Source organism: Bactrocera oleae, chromosome 6 (assembly GCF_042242935.1).
Source record: "Bactrocera oleae isolate idBacOlea1 chromosome 6, idBacOlea1, whole genome shotgun sequence".
NCBI lineage: Eukaryota > Metazoa > Arthropoda > Insecta > Diptera > Tephritidae > Bactrocera > Bactrocera oleae.
The window spans coordinates 61933718-61954463 of record NC_091540.1 but is presented as its reverse complement, the minus strand read 5'-3'; the positions used below and the strand labels follow the sequence as shown (position 1 = coordinate 61954463).

The window sequence follows — 20746 nt, the reverse complement described above, 5'->3', positions numbered from 1 at the left end:
TTTAAGCTTTTAAATATTATATATACATTATACAAAAATTTAGATCTAGATTAGTGAATACATTTAATGCAATCTAATCACTTCAAATTTTTTTTGGGAACATGATATAAGAAAAAGTAAATCAAGATATATTTACATTTTTATAAAAGTAGGTTGAAACTAATCATAACGGAGAGGGCTAATGCTTTTGAAAATTGACTAAATAGAAAAAGTTTTTAATATCAGATATTTAATCCTAAATATTTATGTCCGCTGCATCGATCGGTTGCTGATATTAGTTTTAGAAAAGGCTTACAATAACTAATTTTTGCTGATATATATTAAAAAATAAAATTCTGAAATGTTACCTTTCAAGGGTTAAGAAACCGGAGATAATTCTTCTGCAAATCAATATATGTGTTTTTTTAATTTAGCATTTAACCGATCGTGATTTAATAATTAACTCATCCGCTCAAACTTTTATCGTCAGAGAGGTTCCTATACAAAGGATAAGAATCTATTCTGAAAATAATGTTTCTTATCAGACGACAACTCATAACAAAAGCAAAAAGTTGTTACACTGTAGGTAAGTTCATGTGCTCAATGTTTAAAGTTCAATCTCATTGCTTAAAGGTTGAATGCAAATATTTTTCAACTAGCTAATATATCTGGTGTAAGCTTAAATATCTGTTGTAAACACTTATCAAGTAGTGGCATTCATACAGCAACAGAGGAAAATATGAAACGTTTGGAAGGAAAGGTAGCAATAGTTACAGCTTCTACGGAAGGGTATGTTGATGACAAATAATGTATTTGATAGAACGCAAAAATGTGTAAAATTGTACTTTTCTTAGCATTGGTTTTGCAATTGCTAAACGTTTGGCCGAGGACGGTGCGGCTGTGGTAATCAGCAGTCGGAAGGAGCGAAATGTTGAAAATGCGGTAGAACGTTTACGAAAATTAAATCTTAAAGTTACGGGCTTAAAATGTCATGTTGGAGAAAAGCAAGATAGAAAACGGCTATTTGAAGAAACTATACGCACGTTTGGAAAATTAAATATTTTAGTATCTAATGCCGCTACAAATCCAGCAGTGGGTGGTGTGTTTGAGTGCGAGGAAAGCGTCTGGGATAAAATATTCGACATCAATGTTAAATCTTCTTATTTACTTGCAAAGGAGGCATTGCCTTATTTACGAAAGGAACAAGGTTCTAATATAGTTTTTGTGTCTTCCATAGCTGGCTACGATGCTTTCAATGTATGTGCATATATATTGTTTCTATGTAATTTTTTTTATTACGTATACATATATCTCAAATAAGAAAATTTTATAGTTGTTAGGAGCATACTCCGTTAGTAAGACGGCTTTAATTGGATTAACTAAAGCAGCATCCAAAGAGTTGGCTAGCGAAGGAATTCGAGTAAATTGCTTAGCACCAGGAATTATTAAAACCAAATTCTCAAGTGCGGTATGTATGAGGAAGGTAAAGTAAATGTAAAAAGAGTAACATAATTTTTTTTTAAATTTAAGCTGTACGAAACTGAATCGGCTAACGAAGCATCCATCTCAAAAGTACCTATGGGACGTCTGGGTACCCCAGAAGAAATGGGTGGAGTAGTATCATTTTTAGTTTCTGATGACGCTTCTTATATTACAGGTGAAACCATTCTCGCTGCCGGTGGTATGTCAGCTAGATTATAAATTTACTGCATTTATGTGAAATGTACGGTTTTTTTTTTATTGATTTCGTTATAAGTAAAATATGTATGTCTTAAGTAATAGCATTTTATTTAAAATTCACATGATCATAAGGGTATACATTTATAAAAACTAACTTATTGTATAGTGTTACAACGTTAACTAAGAGGAGCGCAATTTAGCCAATTGGTCTTCAATATCCTTTTCGGTGCGTGCACTTTTTTCCAAATCTCCAGAGCCAGTAGATGGAATGTTTGCCATTTTACCTGATATTTCAATACCAATTTCATCCAAAACCTTATTAACAATGGTATCACTTTCTTCTTCATCGCCCGACTCGTTCAGCATGTCATCTAACGTATCGTTTATCATCTCATCTGTCATTTCCATATGCATATTTGCTTTTTGGAAATCTCGAAGATTTGCAGCAATCCTTTCTGGCCGCATCACCTTGTTCATATCTCCCATTGTTTTGGCAGTGGTTCCCATCGCATCAGCTAATACTATATTTGTTCCCATATTTTTATTTTGATAACCAATCGATGTAATTTTACTGGTTGCTGCAAATGTCCGAGACTTTTGCTTTCTTATTTCCACAAGTTGTTTCGCCAATATGCGGCATACATCATTATTGCCCTGTGCCGCAGCCTTTTTTATTTCTTGCTGCAGTTTGTGTTCCTCCTCTTCTAGTTTTCGGCGCTCTCGATCTATGTCGCGATTGGCTTTTCGTAGATTTTTGTCATTTTCCCTTTGCTGTTCCTTAACAGTTGGTTTTTTGCCAAATAAATTGTTAAACATATTTAATTTACTCTAACTTTTAGTTGAAAATTATTAAATGCGTGAGTCACCCAACCGACATTCACAAATATGAACAATGAAAACAAACAGAAAACAGCTGAGTTAACTATAAGTATGGCAACTCTGATGTTATCAATTCAAGGCGCATTTCAAATTTTTTTGAGTGCCTTGTTGGGAAAAAAATTACATTTTGTAAAAAAAAATTGTAAAATATTACATTCAAGCGTGAATACATTAAACCGGATGAATCAATGATGATAGTAAATTTCTAAATATATTTAAAATATCTTTTAATTGATTATAAGAGTGATCAGCTTTGATATACTAATTTTAGCACTAACCTGGCCACTCTAATCAATAATGAATAAAACAGCATGCACTTTAAAAGACTTTATATAAATATAACACAGATATTTTAAAATAAATAAAATGGCCATACGTTTGCTCCGGGTTGGAGCTTTGCGTCAGTTGTGGTGTATGAACAATAAGGTGTCGCAGGAATTTCGTCATAATGACTACCTTAAATTAAAATACAATTTTTACAGTTTGTTTGATGAATCAAAGTATAGTGTTCGTAATCTGCACATTAAAACTTATGATAAAGATGCCGGTTTGGAAGAGCAACGACAAGCTAACAAGGAACAAGAGAGTCTTCCAGACCGTGAGCCGTTGCGAAGTGAGAATTCAATGAAGGAAGATAAACTAAATAGTCATAGAGGCAATTTTGTGGAAAAATGCAACGATGCTGATATATTTGGTAACAATCAAACATCTGAAATCAAAGAAGATGCTGGGGATGTTATGGAAGAGGAATATACAAATAATCCTAAAAAGAAAGTATTACGAACAATTGATTACGCTCGTCTCATAAAATCCCATCTAGCCGAAAAACGACTCAAAGATGCAATTGCTGTTCTCGAAGTCCAAATGTTAAAGCAAGATCGCGCCAAACCTGATGCATATATATATAATTTACTAATAAGCGGTTGTGCAAAGGCAGGTTACACACGCAAAGCATTTAATTTATTTACTAAACTGCGGCAAAGAGGATTAAAAGTGAAAGGCGGGACGTATACGTCACTTTTTAATGCTTGTGCAAATGCTCCATCTACGGTCTACGGTATTGAACAAGCCAATAGATTACGTGAAATAATGCTAGAAAAGGGTTATGACCCAAATGTAAAAAATTATAATGCAATGATTAAAGCTTTTGGACGATGTGGTGACGTAAAAACCGCATATTTGCTTGCAGATGAGTTAATGGAGAAACAACTGCCTTTGAATGTTGAAACATTTAATTTCTTGTTGCAAGCCTGCGCAAGCGATGTAGACTATGGATTCCGGTAAAAACTCTTATTATAATCACGATTGTATATATTTTTCATTTGAATTTGTGAAATTACTTTTTAGCCATTGTCTTCTTACTTGGCACAAAATGATGCAACATGGACTAAAACCCGATTATTATACTTTTAACACTGTTTTACGTTGTGTGAGAGATTGTGGATTCGGTGACTTGAATACTATGGAAAAAGTATTAAATCAAATATGTGCAGAACGTGAAGAATTGCTTGCTACGGCTACATCTATAGAAAAAGAGACATCACTGCCTAAAGAAATATCGCCATCTAACACTCAAGATGTGGAGAAACAATCACAACTTATTGAATTTAAAAATAATGCAGAACAATTAGAAATGCCTAATTTGTTGGCAGCACGACCTCATCTCGGGAGCCTGGTTTCGTTAGCGGAAGTTTCCCGTCCTCATGAACGTTTTATACTCTTGGGCGGCTTGTCAGGATTTCTGAATCTTATGAAGGAATGTAAAATTACGCCTGACATTGAAACTTTCACAACATTATTGGAGGTCATTCCACCAACGTATGCAGCCGAAAAACAGTTGTTAACATACGTTCGAAAAATTGGCCTAAAAGCCGACATTGACTTTTTTAATATTCTAATAAAAAAACGTTCTATGCGTTTCGACTATGAAGGAGCGAAAGAAGTGTTGTCAATGATACGTACCGCCGGTTTAGAGCCTGATATTGTTACCTATGGTGTGCTAGCGTTAGGATGTCAAACAGAAGTGGAATCTCGGGAGTTATTGCTACAAATGAAAGAAAACGGCATACGGTAAGGCAAATATAATAGTATTCCTGTATACACATTTATATTGCGTTTACAACCTTGCAGCATGAACATACAAATTTTGGGTGCAATGTTGCGACAAGGAGCTAATAATAGAAACTTCCCATATGTCATCGAAATTTTACAAATCAGTTTGGATGAAAATATCAAACCAAACGACGTTTTTCTCAAACATCTTCACAATTTTTACGACCGATGTGCACGGTCGATTGACGCAAGAGTAAATTTACTTATTAATTTATATTTAATTTTATTTAATAATTTTCAATATTTTCTAGCATCCTTCAACAAAAACGAAGTCATTTAGAAGGGGACACGAAAAGTTCTGTGCTAAATTGCGTCTTTACTATGAAGAACAAGGAATTGCTGGCTTGAAGATAGAGGATGCAATTAAAAAAATTCATGAACATCCATATCAGCAATATAGGGATGATGAATATGAAGGCGTTGAGCCATTAAAAAATCAAAAGCTTTCTAAACAGCAAAAAGTTCGAAGATATATAAAAAAGATTAAAATTGAAAACTTACGTGTTGATACACAGGATTCTTTATCCAACGATAAAAACGCACAACAGCGGTTAGAGTAGTAAAATTTGCTCTATGTTTTATTTTTTGTTGTGTTTACAAGCTATGTTAGGATTAAGAGTCAATCAAGCTTTTGATAATAAAATAAAAATGAAACAAATTTTTCGATAAACGTCTTTTTAGCCAATCATAGTACGTTTTCGTCCCCGGGCTCGCACTTCTTCGAATTTAGAAATAATAGCTCCTTCATCCTTGCCACATTCTTTACGGTAAGCTTCTAAAATGTAATCAAATAGATATGGTTGCTCACTGTGTGTGCTAAGAAGCGCTCTTTCCAGTACGTATAAATCGACACTTTTGTCTTCCGCTGCTTGGTTGTAATGACTCAATCCGAAATCAATAAAGATAACGTCGTGATCTTTAAAATCCTTATTTTCACTTTTGGGATTGATAAGTATGTTAGAAGTTGTCAGGTCCCCATGTATTATATTATTTGCATGCAATTTTCCAATTATTGTACCGACTTGTCTGCAAAGATTTTTCAAAACTACTTCCGCTGTCTCCACTGTATGATCAGCTACAACACGTTGAATTAATTCTTTGGCCGTGATGGCGTCTCCAAAATATTCCATATAAATTTTACGTTCATTTAGATCAGTATGCAAAATACGTGGTGCTAATATTCCAGCGTTTTGACATCGAGTAGCCGCTTTTGTCTCCGCTTTGATTCGTTGTCTTGTAATCTGTGTGTCCAATTCTGGATGACGGTAATGTTTAATAAAACGCTCTTTTACCAAACACTTTTCTCCTTTAAATTCACCAAGGTAAAGGCGACCTTCTGCGCCTTGCTTTAAAACCTTCATTTGCAATGTATGAACTTAAGAATACACAAATTAACTTAAAATAAGTAAAGAAACCGCTCCAAAAATATTCATAAATAAGGCAATCAGCTGTTTACGCACAAATTGCAGAGCTACCAGCTCTACGTTTGTTAATTAAATTTAAGAAGTAATTTTTCCAAAAAAAAATTTTTTTTTTGCAAAATAATATAATTAATTTAATTCAACATATTTGACTGTACGTATTTTTTATTCGTTCTGATTATTTTTCAATTTTAAAGTTTTTTTTTATAATTGTTAGCTATTTGTTTGGTTTACATTGGTTTTAAATAATCGGTTTGTGTCTCTGCTTATACTTCATTTATTACTTTTATTTGACAACGACTATATGTTCGAGTGATTAACCTATTTGTAACAACACAAGAATTAATTTTAATAAATGAGATAAAATGAGCATGCAAGTGGATCCACGCCGTAAAGAAAAGGTCAACCGCTATAAGGCCCCACAAAACCAAGGTCAAGCGGGAAATTCCAGCGAAGATCTTATGCCTGATTATATGAATATTTTGGGTATTACTTACAAGCAATATTTATATATATATGCAATTGCAACAAAGCTTGTATTTTTTAGGCATGATATTCTCAATGTGTGGACTGATGATGAAGCTTAAATGGTGTGCCTGGTTCGCTTTATATTGTTCTTGTATTAGTTTCGCTAGTTCAAGGGTCAGTGATGACGCAAAACAGGTACTAAAATATAAAGATTAAATCAGCAGACTTGTGCTCATGGTGTCTTTCTTTCTTTGCCCAGGTGCTCTCATCTTTTATGTTATCAGTTAGTGCGGTAGTTATGTCATATTTACAAAATCCTGCACCGATGACACCACCATGGGTACCTGCTCCATAGTGAATTGTAGCGGAATAGCATTCCTTCTATAAGCTTACTTTCATATATATATGAATAAAAATTGTCATGAATATATAAAACCGTTTGATGCTGCGAAAAATAACGATTTTTAGTTAAATAAAGCATAAATACATTTGGGTATTACATATTTGCAATCCAGAGTAATTTGTTATTAATTTCAAACTATTTTTAAACATCTTAAATATACTTAAAATTCTGGCTTGAAGCAAATTTTTGCTACTTTTTTGATTAGCTTAGCGTTTTATAAAACGTTCAAAATATTATTATTTTGCCGATTTAAACTGGGTTAACAAATATCTATAAATTAACAATTTCTTTAAAAAAATAAGTAATGTCATGCGATGTGAAGTTCTAACGCAGCTATGATGACAATTTTGTGAAAATGATAAGAAAACCGGACAACCCTTCGTTTGCCTCTGGTCTCTCTTAGATAATTTTATTCAATCTGTGAGTCTTAGGATGTGAGTACGTAATAGGCGAATACGAAGAAAGCGAAGAAATAGAGCGAACTAAATATTACGGCGTATTAAATTTCCCCAAAATTAGTATGACCGGTCGACTTTGCATGTTGTTGTGCCTGCACTTGACCAACCAACATAACATCGCACTGCAAGCAACGCAGAGAAAATTTATCAACATTGGTAAATTGTCTTGATGATTTAGCTTCGTTAGCTAACTGCTCCGCTTGATGATACACTCCCAATTCCTCGATTGGAAATATAGTAGCAGGTGCACCGCCCTGAAATTAATAAAATATTAAATAAATAAAATATGTCGATCGGTACAAAGCTTATTACTCACTACTACTGTTTCCATGTATAAGGGATCGTAATGTATACCATCGAAAAGTAGGAAGACCCGTAGTCCATAATTTTTATCCTCACCGAAACGATTAATAATTGCATTTTGTATATCTACAACGTCGATCTCTATGCCATAATAGTTGGAGAGTATTGAAACTTCAATTGCACCTCCCCACGAATCAGGTTTTTGTATCCATGCGCAATATTCAGAGTTTGACTTGCCCAAAACAGCGTCGTTAAATTCTTGTGGATCAGCAGATACAACTTGAGCAATAATATGTCGCATCATTTCACTGCCTTCATTGTCGACTTTGCCATTTAGTACAAAACGTATGCTTGTAAAAAGGCAAGAATTATCTGCCGGCACAACCTTTTTGAGTAAAATTCCATTAAAATTTCCGCTCGAACCACTAGGTAGCTCAACGGGTGCTTGTGGCCCATTGGCACCTTCTGTCCTTGTAGCTTCTGCGACTACTTGACGTAGTTGCTCTTCCTCTTCTTCGGCTTGTAATCTACGTGCAAGGGCTTCGTCATCTTCTAAACAATAATCGGCTGTATTTGCTGGTTTCTCTTCGACAATTAATGTTTCACCACTGCTAACTCCTATCGTGGATATAGAATGTGCATTTTGCGATAAATCTAATGGACGAGGTGGAAAACCAGCGAGTATGTGCAACTGTGGTTCCTTGACTTCAGTTAATTGTGAAACTTTTACTTTCAATTCGCCAATTGTTGTTTTAGCAGTCAAGTCCTTCACAATGAATTGGCCTTTCTTCGATTTTATTTTAACACTAAACGAGCCAGTCATTTTTACACGATTATTTAGAATTTTTTAAGTTTTTCAGTTTAACGTTTAGTATTTAGCAATGAGGTAATTTTGTTGTAATTGGAAAAATAAAGAAAATTTTCTGGATTTATGCTGATTTTACTTTTCTTCTCTGGACTAAACAAGTGTTGCCATTTTAGATTGAGATACACTGAAGAAATGTCAAGAATCTAAATATTTGGAGAGTTATAACGAAGCGTTTAAAGTGATGAAAAGTGTTATATTTATTAAAATATTTATATATATTATATATTTTATTTGTTTGCATTACTTTTACATGGAAGAACTGGTATATTTCAAATCTGAATGTGTTATCTTATTGTAGTTATATAATTTGCTCTCTGCAACTTGTGTATCAAATCGTACTGATGGTATGTTCAATGTAATACTCGGAAATCGATTGTTTGACAGGAAATGGCCGTCAAATCATATGTTGCTAATTTAAATAAGCTTGAATAAGAATTTCCCACAGCATTGTGGTTTTTGAAAGAATTTTAATAAAAGAAGGGCATATATTCCATTTTATTTGATTTAAATGTGTGATTTTGCTACTTACAAACACTGTGTCGATTTTCTTCATAGAATAAAAGAGCATTTATTTACATTCCAGCCTTTTGGTAAGTAATAACATTTTTTATTATCAGCAATGACTTGGAATATTTGTATTTTTGTGTTCACATCTCCTTTTGAATTATTTCGCGGATTCAATGCATAAATGCTCGTTACTTAATGCACAACCTGAAGTGACGACGACCTGAAATACAATGGCAACTGAAATATAATATTATCTTCAATATCATCGCTGCGCCTTTGTTTAAATATACTAATTACTACCATGCTAAACAATTTGAATTTGATTTTTGAATGAAAAGTGAAATCAAGTCGCCTAGATGTGTATGATTTAGGTGTGTATGCACACGATTGCCTGCTTGAGATCAGTGAATTCGCAATTTTAGGAGCATTTGTTTATAAATAAGAGGTTTAATTGTATGTGTGTGTAAATGTTTACTCAGATATGTACATATACTATATGTATGTACTTGTATATTTATAACACCATTTTATGGTGCCTACGACTCATATTAGAAACGATTTTCAATGTTTTGTATGGATTTATTTTCGGTTGGAATACATGTATATTACATTTCATATGTATAAACATATTAATATAATATACACATACCGTCACCTAAAATGCAAAATAACGTAAGGAAAAGGAAAAAGCGATATAAAATAGAAACTACTCATATTAAAGGTAGGTACCTAGGCCAATAGGACTAAAATCCCCTCACGATAGTTGCGATTTGTTTCCTATATAAAGCTTAGCATTCGCATAGAAGTTGTTTTATAGTCTCCTCTACTTCCACATCCTGTCAGCTTCTACTAAGTCAATATTTTCTAGTCTGCTGGCATGACCTATTAGAGTTCTTATGTGGCCTATATTCCATTCATGTCATGTTTGCCTGCATGTTGAGCAAGTTATGGATTGCCTCCAGCAAGCCTCAGTTATGTTTATAACATGTTTTTCCATTAAATATCTACAAGTAGCCAGAGTTATATAAATTCCCTCTTTTCTAGAGTCGAATTGTATTCATATGCTTCAGAGTTACCAAGAATACCAATACTCCTGGATTCCATTGCAGATTTATCGTGAAATATGATGATAGGTCCACAAGAGATCAAGGCATTATTTCACCTTTGACGAAACACTAAGAGACTTTAGTGATTCCTTGTTCCTTGTAGTGAGCACACTCTTTGTCAGAACAAGAAGGCCCCCTTTAATTGCTGTGATCTTCGCTTGTAAGGCACTTCAGTGGTCTCGTAGACGGAAGACGATTTGGCATCTAATTTTGCTGAAAAGACACCACCTCCCACCCTATTATCGAATTTAGACCCATCCGTGCTTATCCCTGCGTCCCTGTTCATCTCGTCTCTTGCCCACTCTTCTCTGGAAGGGAAGACAATATTGGGGACCTAACTTAGGTTCAATTCTATAAGATTACGAAAGTCAGTGGAACAAATTACAGGCGACTTATAGGGAGAACTCCCTAATGTAAAATGACGTTTAGTGCCTGACTTGGCGTTGGCCCAAGGTCTTCACTGATGCATATACTAGCTGCTTTTTGTATGGTTTCTATGCGCCTTTCTGCCTATTTTTTTTCATTATTGGCTATCATACCAATATATCGTATGTCATAATCGGCCTTCGACTGCTGTCTAGAGCCAATAAGTTACCCGTAGCGTTAATCACCATTTTGTCCCACAATCCTTTTAGAGGTGTAATGTGCAGTACAGCTTTCTTTACCCTACCGTTTAAGTTTGGTTTCCTTGAAAGCGTTCTGTCTAAAATTAGTATTCCAAGTAGAATGCCCTGTTCAGTCGATTTCCCGAGAGGTTCAGAGATGCCCAAATCTTTTAGCGCGCTCAGTATGGCGTTAGACTGTATGTTATGGAAAGTGTCTTCTATGTCTAGGAAGACTACGAGGGTGTATTCTTTTACCTCCATAGATTTATTAATCTCTGCTACCACTGAGCTTAGTGCTGTTTCGGTGGATTTTCCTTTAGAATACGCATGCTGCGAAACTGAGAGTTTTTTTAAGGAGGAATGAGGAAAGACAAATCGGTCTGAAATGCTTTGGACTTGTATGTGAGCCTTTGCCCGCCTTTAGTATATACATTTCTTTGACTTTCATCCATAACGTGGGAATATAGTTTAATTGCAGCGCTCCTTTAAGAATTGTTACTATAAAGACTTTTATGTAGCTCAGGTTCCGACGATTTGAAGGCTTGAAACTACTTGTCGCCCAATCTACATTGCTTTCTGACACTATATCTACACGAATGTAATATATCACTTCTCCAATGTCTTGTGTACATTCAACCGTGTGATTTTGATGATGACAACTTTACTGGATACCGTCCAGCTGCGGCCTGGCTTCTGAAGGTACCCCATGTTATGCATCGCTTGTGCTACTCATATTGATACAAAATTTGAATTTTTTTCATAACTTGGTTACATCTGGTAGCCGCCTTAACAAATTTATGAAAGACTCAAAACGCTTTGTCGATTTATGAGGGTCTTATGATCAATTATATAGGAGTTTTTGGTACCGGCAATTTAAGCTGTCCAAGTGAGCACCCTGTTGGGACCTACCTTGATTTCGTAAGGACAACTTATACTCCCCATTTAATTAAATGGTGTTCTGCTCCAAAAACAGAGATGGAACTTAAACTGTTTACTGTCCATGTTATCCCATTACATAGCAGTAAAATCCCACTATGTACATAGTAGTAATTTTCTCTGTATCAAAGATTATTATGTCTTAAAAAATATTCTTCCATAATCTTTCACTTCTACTTCTTTTATGGTTATCATTTCGCATTCATGATAGTTTGCATTTCCAGATTGTTGTCTTTTTCAATGAGTTTAATAACTTTTGTAAACAATAAAAAAAATATTCTTCAAAATGTGAGCTTACTATGTTGTGTAGATTTAAGTAATGATTTTTAAGAATTAATTTTATGGCTCTATTTATGAACATTAAAGCGGGTCGTTTTGTAGGGCGCCGATAAAATGAGAAAATCTCATTTACCGAAAATGTTTTACGGATCATTTAGAACAACTTTGCCTAATCGCTGGCTCGAAACCAGTTTTACACATAGAATGATCCGTAGAACATTTTCTGCATATGCGATTTTATACATAAATTTAGAAGTCAAATATCTTTGCTAAGATGCTAATATGCAAATAAATTAAATTTTGATACATATATTGACGATAAGTTATTTGCAAGTATATAAAAATATGTGTATCAACGTGTGCGTACGTGATTTCACGGGCAAACAAAACACAAAGGAATTAGTTCGTTGCGTAAAAAAAATGTTTAGACTATAAACAATAACCAAATACAAAGTTGACAATTGAATAGGCGTTGACGATTACTAACTGCAACACAGAGAAAGAAGAAGCAACAAAAAGCTCAAAAGTGTTAAAAGATTAATGGCACCCCCAACATGATTTAAATCTATGAAAATAGTACGCATATCATACATTTACGTCTATAGCTATATACATATAAGTACATAGGTTTTGGTACGTACATACCGCGCGTTCATTGCTAGGGTGGGTGCCGCAGATTTTTGCGTTCCTCGTTGAGCCGGCCGCTGTAGCGTCGCTGCCAGCAGTCAACGCCGGCCGCATACGTAACTAGGCTAGGTATAAATAGTAGTACTAAGTTTAAACTGAATATCAGTTAACGTTCACTATTGGATCTACGCGGTTTCGAGTTAAAGAAATTTCGACAAAATAAATTACTACAAGATGAAATTCCTGCTATTGGTGCGTGTAAAATTAAGAAAATTACAAAAATTAAAGTACAAGTTAAATTTATGTGTTAAAAAAATTAAAATAATTAAAGAAAAATAAAAAATTCAAAAAATATATGTTTTATATATTATACAAAAAAAAAGAGTCTTTAAAAATTAAAAAAAAAAAAATTAAAAACTTTGAACATATCTAATAAATCTTTTTTCAATTGTTTTAAAACTCATTTAGGCCATCTTTGTTTGCTGCGCGCTCTTCATGGCTGTCAGCGCCGTGCCCGTAGAAGAGGCCATTCCCGAAGGCATTGAGGGTGCTCACGACACTATCGAAGCCACCGACGACAAAAGCGTTCTATTGAAATTGAAGTTGCTTAAGAAATTGTTGTTCTTGGGTTAATTCCATCGACATGCAGTATCATCATATACCGATATTAAAAAAAAATTCAGTCATACTATACCCATAAACGTCGTATTTTCACGATGTTTATTTAAAAATTTATGATAACTCTAAGCAAAAAAAAATCTATAAGAAAATATCAGTTCATAACTTCAAATACTCTCAATAATTTGTTATTTATAAGATAAAAAATAATAAAATACATTTATTTGTTTATATAACTAAATGTGTTTTTACTAATTATAAATAATATAATTTTAAGTGCGTATGTATGTACGTTTATATATATGTTTATATATGTATATGTATATATAGCCTTTTCTATATTTATGAACTTTTTTTATCGGTTTTTTGCTATGCAATGTAGCTACAACAACAATCAATTGCTGTATTTACATATACTCATATGATATGAGTATATTTTCTACATTTGCTTATTCATAAGTTAGAACTTCAAGTTAAAAAAAAATATATATGAAAAGCAGATATTTTTTCAAAGCAAAAAAAAAAAAAAATTCAAAACGGTACTCACGGGCTTGACCTTGCCTGCTGACCTTAACTTAAAATAAATTTTGATACGTTTTACTAAAAAAATTAGGAAAAAATCAAATTTATACAATTTTTATTTCCAAACGCGCTCGGGTATCCTTGTCAGGTGATTTTCTAAAATAATCGCTAGAATTTAGAATAAAAAACTCTTAATAACACTAACAAAAAAACTAGGGTAGTGAAATGTATGCAAAAACCCATTAATTAATATTCGAAGGGAAGTGTAAATGTTTGCCTATTTATACCATTTTGCAAATCTTTCCATTTCTGTTAATAGAAGAATATCTAGGAAAGCAATATTGAAACCGGTTTATTAAAATTTTCTTGTTGATATAGAAGCTATTCTTTATCAAAATTTTAGGGTTAACCTGTTTAAACTCTGATATTATACAAACGATTTTACAAAATTCTTCATTTACATATAAAATTCTTGTAAATAAAAAAAGTAAAAATAAAATTTATGCAAATTATTTCTAAGCAAAATTTGAACCCATAACGAACTTTATGTACACCCATCAAAATCGAAAATTTTTATTCTTAACAAACCTGTTTCACACAAATATCCAAATATCCGCTTAAGCGCTTTTTGGCCTGAACTTAACACCTTTACATTAATTGTCTGTCAAAATTTGTTTTTCCATTTTTGTTATATTTATTGATAATCAATATTTACAGAACCATGATTGTATGCATGTTGAATATTTACAATAAGAATTTCCTTATTTTGTACAAATAAAAAGATGAGCTTATGCGGTCTTCTAACAGCGTCTACGTATGAAAATTAGTTGCTAAACAAATTATAATAAAAAACCAATTGTAAAAATAACTATGAACACATTGAAGTGATAACAACTAAAATAAGAATTTCAGCACATGCGAGGTATGTGCTTGTATATAGGTACATATGGATATGCTTTATAGTTAACCCAAAAGCAGCTTCTTGATCTTCTTCAGTTTGAAGAAGTTTTGCCGCCCTTGCTCATCCTGATCGTAAAGATCACCCGGCAGGGATTCTTCAGCGGGTGCGGCTGCTACCAGCGCAACCATCAGCAAACACACCAACAATGCCTAAAATTCATAAAAAAAGACACATTTCAAAATCTCTAAAATATTTTTCAAAATATCTTAAAAAATTCTAATATCGAAAGAAATTTTAGGATTTGTTTTTATAGATTTCCACTATTGATAAAATATTAATTTCCTCCTTCTTTGTTACTTTACGTTGATTAAATTTTTTAAAAATTTTTTGTAACTTTGTTTTTTTGCGAAATGGATTTTTACAATTTAAATTTTTCAATACACTTTAAATTTTTCAATACACTATGAAGTGTAAATTTTTTCACAACAAATAAAATTAAAAAAAAAAACAAAATTTTGACTAGTCCTTCGATCATTACCGGTATTAATCTATTATATTAACTTTTTTTTTTTGGTTTTTGGATTTGAGATAATTTTAAGCATAAAAAACTTCCTCCGCTCTAGACAAATTGTTTTGGGGTGCTCTTGGAGATCGGCTTTTTGAAATTGATCAACAATTTTTAAAATACTTTAAATTCTGTAAATGTACATTATTTTTTTATTTATTAACTAAAATGTCTCTTAAAAAAAAATTCACGAAAATCGGGGTTTTTCTGACTATCAAGTAGATATGGTATGGTTTCATGAACAGGCTGAAAGAACTACTAACTTTAGTTTGTATACAGAGTAATATTCAATTAGACTGCTAAACTAATTACAATTAGATCGTATCTATATCGTATCAATTCGGAAAGAATGCCGAAAAAAGTAAATCTTGGAATAGTTCCTATTAACTATTCCTGCTTTGGCTTGGAGTTTGAACGAAATAAATTCCAAAAAAGTGAATTATTATTCCCATTTATTTTTAATACATGATTTAAATTTTAGAAAACTATAAGTTTCAGATTAAAATCGCAAAAAATATCTTTATCTTTTCTTAAATCCTTGAAACAATATAGTAGTATTTTGACGAATCTAAACAATTAAATAAATTTAATTTCGTTAAAGTTCCAACCGCGACATAATTTTGCGTTCACGAAGTGGTTAAGGCTTGAATATATTTTCAGTATTTTCGAACATATAAAAAGCTATTTTCCAATATTCAATATAAGTGTGATTAAAGCAAAAAAAAAATGTTTCCATTTTCTTTTCTTATCTTATCCTTTCAGCTTTCCATTCCTGGATATTGAATAATGGTTAATTTCTTGTCACAAAAATTAATAACACTAACTACTGGTATCTAATATTTAGATTAGGTCGTAGAGCTAATCAATATTATTATTTATATATAATGTTAAATTCACGATCCGAAATTATTTTACTCCAATGTTCCAATATCCAAAAAAAAAAAAATATTATAAATGCTCAAAGAGGTTTTAATTTTCTAGTTCGGCTCAAAATTGGTTTTATGTGTTCCTTTCAGCCTTCTTTCTGGTGAGATTTTTATAATTTATTACTTCTCATAAAAATTAATATTTGCATATGATGTCAAATTCACCATCCAAAATTATTTTACTCATGTAATTTTTTATGCTTTCACTCAAAACTTAAATTTTATTTTTTTAATTTTAAATTTTAGTTTTAATTTAAGAAATATCACTTTTTTAACTTTTTTTAACCAACTATCGCTGATTGCAACATACCAAAGCCAAGAATTTCATTTTAATCAATTGATGATTTTCACTTCTTCTTCAAATGTGGTTAAATACGTTGAACTGCAATTTTTGGTTACCTCAGTGGTTCAATTCACAACTGACTGTGGCTACTGCAGAGACTATCAGGGCTTTTATATGCGCTGATATTACAGAAAGGGTATCGTTAATGACCGCCAACTACTTAGTATAACTAAATAATATACTCGTATCTACACGTAAATTACACCATCGGACGTTTCGAACATTTCGATGAACAATATCGATGACACGATGGATCTTCGGCCGAAAAATAAAGTTTAAACTGTCGTTATGCCTCAAATGATATATTAAAAGCAAAAGTGAAAAAGGCAAAGTCGTTTAGTACCAAACTGCTGATAATATAAACAAATGGAAATCCAACAAAATAAATAAAAAATATATAAATAAATTGCACTCCACCCAAGTGTATAAGCAAATGTTGAAAAAGTATATCTACATTAAACAATGTATGTATGTAAATATGTGCTGCTGAGCTTAATATAATAAAATAAATTGTTAACTGCATTTTACTGTTAAATAAGTTTTGTAGATAGAAGAAGAAGAAGTGTCAACAATAAATGCAAAACCAGACAAATTACAATGGATATATGTACCTATATACATATACATACTTCATATTTACCGATTTATAAGTATAAGCCCAGATTAGTAGTTGCTTTTACGCATATAAATGTAGGTGTCTGAGATGAGGCATTTGTTTTTACATGTATACAAGTATCTGGGTATATATGTCTGCTGTAAGTACATTTATGTACGCGGTAATTGTGGGCAAGTACAAGTTTTAAAGTAGTCGTTTGTATGTGTGTCATATAATATTGCAATGATCGTCGAAGAGGCAAAATTGAATGAAATTTGGTCAATCGGTCAACAACTTACATCGTTGTACATCATCATATACACATAAATATAATAGCTATGTATGTATGTATGTACAAGTATATACCTAAGTGAGTACTGATGAACGGATGAGCTCATAGGTTGACACACCGCGCCTTTTATAATATGTTTGCGAAACAATTTCACTGTACCATTTTTAAAGTGGATTATTTAGCTCGATTACAAAGAAATATCTGCAATTTGTGGCAAACCCAAAGCAAAGTAAACAAATCCCTGATTTTGCGCACATATCTTTCATTTGTAAGAATTATTATAATTTTGAAAAAAATTGGATTTTCTTGATCCCGTAGCCGATCTCTAGAATGACCTTCGAAAAATGTGTCTGGCGGTGATAAAGATTTGTCTCCCTATAATTATCTCAAATTGAGAAATCAAAGTTATTATCATTATAGAAGAGAATAAGAAATGATCGAAGGATTAGCTCAAATTTAGATTTTTTTAAAAATGGCGGCTTCCCCCCAAAAAAACGTTTTTGTGAAAAGCTGTTGCGTGATACATGAGGGTTGAGGGTACTAAATTGATGAGAGAAAATAAAAATATGATTTAGCCAAATTTTGGATGAAAAACAATATACATATGCCATAATAGCTAAAATAAATAAAGAAACATATAAATAACTTAAGTTGTATACAATTTCGCGGTATTTGTTTCTGATACTATATAAGCTCACACCTAAAGAGTTTGAAGCTACGGCCATTAGGATAAAGAGAAAAGAGTCTGTCTGGAACTGCACCCCCTATTTCAATGATATTAGCGTCAAGACATGTGAAGACCTCCGGAAATCTGATGATGGCAAACTACCCCATAACCTGTCACCGGCTAATGAAATTGAGAGTATTTTCCAAAAATATTTAGATAGATTTCAGCAGCTACACCTACACCCTGACTAGACTTTTTCAATCTTTGGTTCTATCTGTTCTTGAATATGGGTTCGGTTATCTGGTCCCCTTTCTCAAATGTAATGATATACAAAGTGGAGAAGGTCCAACGCAAATTTTGCAAGTCACTGGCCTATAAATTGTCATCTTCAAGTCACACCTACTCCACTGATGAAATCTGCACGTCGACAGGTTGCTGATCTCAGTTTCTTCTACAAAGTTGTTAACAACATAATTGATGCTCCCGATATCTCGGCTGCTTTGAATTTGCCTCAGTCGGTACAACACTCAGACGTAATCGAATACTAAAAACTTCCAACTCTAACGAAAAACTATGTGATTTTTGGTGTTGATGCGTTTGATAATTGTTAAAATAATTGTATAAAAAAACAAAACTGACAAAATGTCGCTTACGTTATTTTCGCGGGAAGGGTTAGATATATGTATGCCATAATATTGATAAGGTAATGCATTTTCGAGAACTTTTCGAACAGATGCTCTATTTTAAAATATTTATATCCTTGTTTAATTTTAATAGCTTTAGCAAATTTGTTTAGCTTAAAAGCTCATATCTGTTTACAAATATATATGCATACCTTATTTTTGCTGAAAATATTGTAGTATAAAGAAAAAGTATTGAATAAACATAAATATTAAGTTTAATTAAATAAAAGCTAATTAGTACTGCTAATATGTTGGTTTATGCATTCTATATTAAATCTACAGCTATATATTTTGAAAGAATTGCTACATCTCCGTGGCTGGTTTTGTCTTATTTAATTAAAATTGTTCATGGATTTCAAGGTGTTAGCTTTATGAGTTTGATTAAGAGTGTCATGAATTACTTTAGTAAACAAAAGTATGCTGACTATACGCATATTAATGCATATGTACTGTTATTTCTTATGCACACAAATATAGTCGTATGTACATAAACATATAAGTATATCTGCATATAGATGTACATTTATTTGAAAATCAATTCCTATTTGGTTTTTTAAATGATTGATCTTGTTGGTCGAGTGCAATCATGCGATTCTTACCTCAAAATTAGCTAATGGACTTACAAGGCAACTTGAGTCCGACTAGCCAGCACTTGCCGGTGCAGACATTATTTGCACCCTATTGTTTGCTCTTATCAATTTGCATGAGAAAATAATCGATGCCGATGGATTTAAAGAGTAGGTTAAATAATTTCTTAATGATTTTTGATAACATTTGCCTGGTACGATTACTGTTATGTTATACCTATGTATAAATGTGTATATAAGCCTATTAAATTTCTAGTAAAAACGATGTGTGTTTACTTTCAATACTCGCATCTGGTAACAAAGTGATGACATTTACTGATTGCATCTGGTAACAAAATGATGACATTTACTGGTTTTGCATTATTTATGATTGATTGTCATTGGATTACGAAATTCTCGTAAGATTTTAAATATGTTGAGCGCAAAGAAATTTTGATTTAAAAATAACATTTTAATATGGCTGAAAACTTAACAACTTTTAACAATTAAAATTTAATCATATTAAGGAAATTAATAAAAATTGGGTTTATTGTAGTTAGGCGTTTTTTGAGTTAAAGTAGGTACGTATGTATGTGTATGAATAATTTTATTTGTATAATAATAAGTTATATACATATACCATAAATATTTCATGATTCCTTTTAGGTCATTCATCTTTGAAGCTCTTAAAAGAAGAGATTAGAATATAAAACATGTTTGTAGTCATGTGAATTAAAAAAAATTGAAATTTTTCGAAATTTTCAAAGTTACATAGTTTTGTCTGCTTCAAATCGGTTATTACCGGTTACAATAATAATTTTTGATGTGGAATATTAGGAAATTGTTCATTAGAATATTTTACCTTCCAATTATTACCCTATATACCATGAATAGGGTATATTAAGTTTGCCACGAAGTTTGTAACACCTAGAAGGAAACGTCGGACACCTTGGAAAGTATATATTATATTATAATATATAAACGATTAGCATGTCGGACACCTTGGAAAGTATATATTATATTATAATATATAAACGATTAGCATGTCGAGCTGAATGCTTTAGCATTGCCCGTCTGTTCATCTGTCTGAAGATACAGGAACTAGTTCCTGAGTTTTTGAGTTTTTGAAATATCTATCTAAAATTTTGCACCTTTTCTCCCCAAGAAGCTGCTCATTTGTCGGAGCTGCCAATATCGGACCACTATAGCATATAGCATGGAAACCCTTTTCATTTGACGATATATCGGCACAAAATTTGGCATGGGTTATTGTCCAAGCAATCTCCGAAGAAATTGTTCAAATCTGAAATTTAGTGCTTGTAAGGAATCTTTTATATATGTCAGTGTATTATAGCTTCAGGGCAACCCATATTTAAAAATTTTTGCCGACTTCCATTACATGTAGTGTAATTAATTATTGAAAATATATTTTGCCCA

The 20746-nt window shown here is 32.4% G+C and overlaps 7 protein-coding genes across 7 annotated transcripts; 4 read left to right on the top strand and 3 right to left on the bottom strand.

The window, feature by feature from the left end:
- Nucleotides 1-366: 366 nt before the first annotated feature.
- Dhrs4 (Dehydrogenase/reductase 4) lies at nt 367-1754 on the top strand. Its single transcript, XM_014229627.3, has 5 exons — nt 367-565; nt 639-768; nt 834-1236; nt 1313-1447; nt 1510-1754. The coding sequence occupies exons 1-5, from the start codon at nt 511-513 to the stop codon at nt 1678-1680; spliced, it is 894 nt and encodes a 297-aa protein (XP_014085102.3). The 5' UTR covers nt 367-510; the 3' UTR covers nt 1681-1754.
- On the bottom strand, nt 1751-2565 carry CHMP2B (Charged multivesicular body protein 2b). The gene has a single exon (XM_014229630.3). It carries the CDS (start codon nt 2473-2475, stop codon nt 1840-1842), a length of 636 nt encoding a protein of 211 aa, XP_014085105.1. The 5' UTR covers nt 2476-2565; the 3' UTR covers nt 1751-1839.
- A 102-nt stretch (nt 2566-2667) lies between these two features.
- On the top strand, nt 2668-5308 carry LOC106614095 (pentatricopeptide repeat-containing protein 1, mitochondrial). Its single transcript, XM_070112059.1, has 4 exons — nt 2668-3818; nt 3886-4608; nt 4669-4843; nt 4902-5308. The coding sequence occupies exons 1-4, from the start codon at nt 2905-2907 to the stop codon at nt 5208-5210; spliced, it is 2121 nt and encodes a 706-aa protein (XP_069968160.1). The 5' UTR covers nt 2668-2904; the 3' UTR covers nt 5211-5308.
- Nucleotides 5202-6103, bottom strand: Tcs5 (TP53 regulating kinase). Its single transcript, XM_014229629.3, has one exon. It carries the CDS (start codon nt 6009-6011, stop codon nt 5328-5330), a length of 684 nt encoding a protein of 227 aa, XP_014085104.3. The 5' UTR covers nt 6012-6103; the 3' UTR covers nt 5202-5327.
- A 244-nt stretch (nt 6104-6347) lies between these two features.
- Yod1 (Yod1 deubiquitinase) lies at nt 6348-8696 on the bottom strand. Its single transcript, XM_014248282.3, has 2 exons — nt 7717-8696; nt 6348-7654 (listed from the first exon to the last, which is right to left on the bottom strand). Exons 1-2 carry the CDS (start codon nt 8524-8526, stop codon nt 7442-7444), a joined length of 1023 nt encoding a protein of 340 aa, XP_014103757.1. The 5' UTR covers nt 8527-8696; the 3' UTR covers nt 6348-7441.
- LOC106627944 (protein Asterix) lies at nt 6350-7055 on the top strand. The gene is made up of 3 exons (XM_014248283.3): nt 6350-6557; nt 6619-6734; nt 6799-7055. The coding sequence occupies exons 1-3, from the start codon at nt 6437-6439 to the stop codon at nt 6892-6894; spliced, it is 333 nt and encodes a 110-aa protein (XP_014103758.1). The 5' UTR covers nt 6350-6436; the 3' UTR covers nt 6895-7055.
- Nucleotides 8697-12802: 4106 nt separating the features above from the next.
- On the top strand, nt 12803-13490 carry LOC106627972 (uncharacterized). The gene is made up of 2 exons (XM_014248315.3): nt 12803-12883; nt 13100-13490. The coding sequence occupies exons 1-2, from the start codon at nt 12866-12868 to the stop codon at nt 13262-13264; spliced, it is 183 nt and encodes a 60-aa protein (XP_014103790.1). The 5' UTR covers nt 12803-12865; the 3' UTR covers nt 13265-13490.
- The last annotated feature ends 7256 nt before the right edge of the window (nt 13491-20746 follow it).

What these genes read in the sequence shown, in the direction of transcription:
- Dhrs4 (XM_014229627.3), top strand. Translation starts at nt 511, where the DNA reads ATGTTTCTTATCAGACGACAACTCATAACAAAAGCAAAAAGTTGTTAC. An exon ending in GTTACAGCTTCTACGGAAGG is followed by an intron (nt 769 to 833) that starts GTATGTTGATGA and finishes TACTTTTCTTAG; the next exon opens with CATTGGTTTTGCAATTGCTA. An exon ending in AAACCAAATTCTCAAGTGCG is followed by an intron (nt 1,448 to 1,509) that starts GTATGTATGAGG and finishes TTTAAATTTAAG; the next exon opens with CTGTACGAAACTGAATCGGC.
- CHMP2B (XM_014229630.3), bottom strand. Translation starts at nt 2,475, where the DNA reads ATGTTTAACAATTTATTTGGCAAAAAACCAACTGTTAAGGAACAGCAA.
- LOC106614095 (XM_070112059.1), top strand. Translation starts at nt 2,905, where the DNA reads ATGGCCATACGTTTGCTCCGGGTTGGAGCTTTGCGTCAGTTGTGGTGT. An exon ending in GATGTAGACTATGGATTCCG is followed by an intron (nt 3,819 to 3,885) that starts GTAAAAACTCTT and finishes ATTACTTTTTAG; the next exon opens with CCATTGTCTTCTTACTTGGC. An exon ending in CACGGTCGATTGACGCAAGA is followed by an intron (nt 4,844 to 4,901) that starts GTAAATTTACTT and finishes AATATTTTCTAG; the next exon opens with CATCCTTCAACAAAAACGAA.
- Tcs5 (XM_014229629.3), bottom strand. Translation starts at nt 6,011, where the DNA reads ATGAAGGTTTTAAAGCAAGGCGCAGAAGGTCGCCTTTACCTTGGTGAA.
- LOC106627944 (XM_014248283.3), top strand. Translation starts at nt 6,437, where the DNA reads ATGAGCATGCAAGTGGATCCACGCCGTAAAGAAAAGGTCAACCGCTAT. An exon ending in TGATTATATGAATATTTTGG is followed by an intron (nt 6,558 to 6,618) that starts GTATTACTTACA and finishes TGTATTTTTTAG; the next exon opens with GCATGATATTCTCAATGTGT. An exon ending in TCAGTGATGACGCAAAACAG is followed by an intron (nt 6,735 to 6,798) that starts GTACTAAAATAT and finishes TTCTTTGCCCAG; the next exon opens with GTGCTCTCATCTTTTATGTT.
- Yod1 (XM_014248282.3), bottom strand. Translation starts at nt 8,526, where the DNA reads ATGACTGGCTCGTTTAGTGTTAAAATAAAATCGAAGAAAGGCCAATTC. An exon ending in TATACATGGAAACAGTAGTA is followed by an intron (nt 7,655 to 7,716) that starts GTGAGTAATAAG and finishes TATTAATTTCAG; the next exon opens with GGCGGTGCACCTGCTACTAT.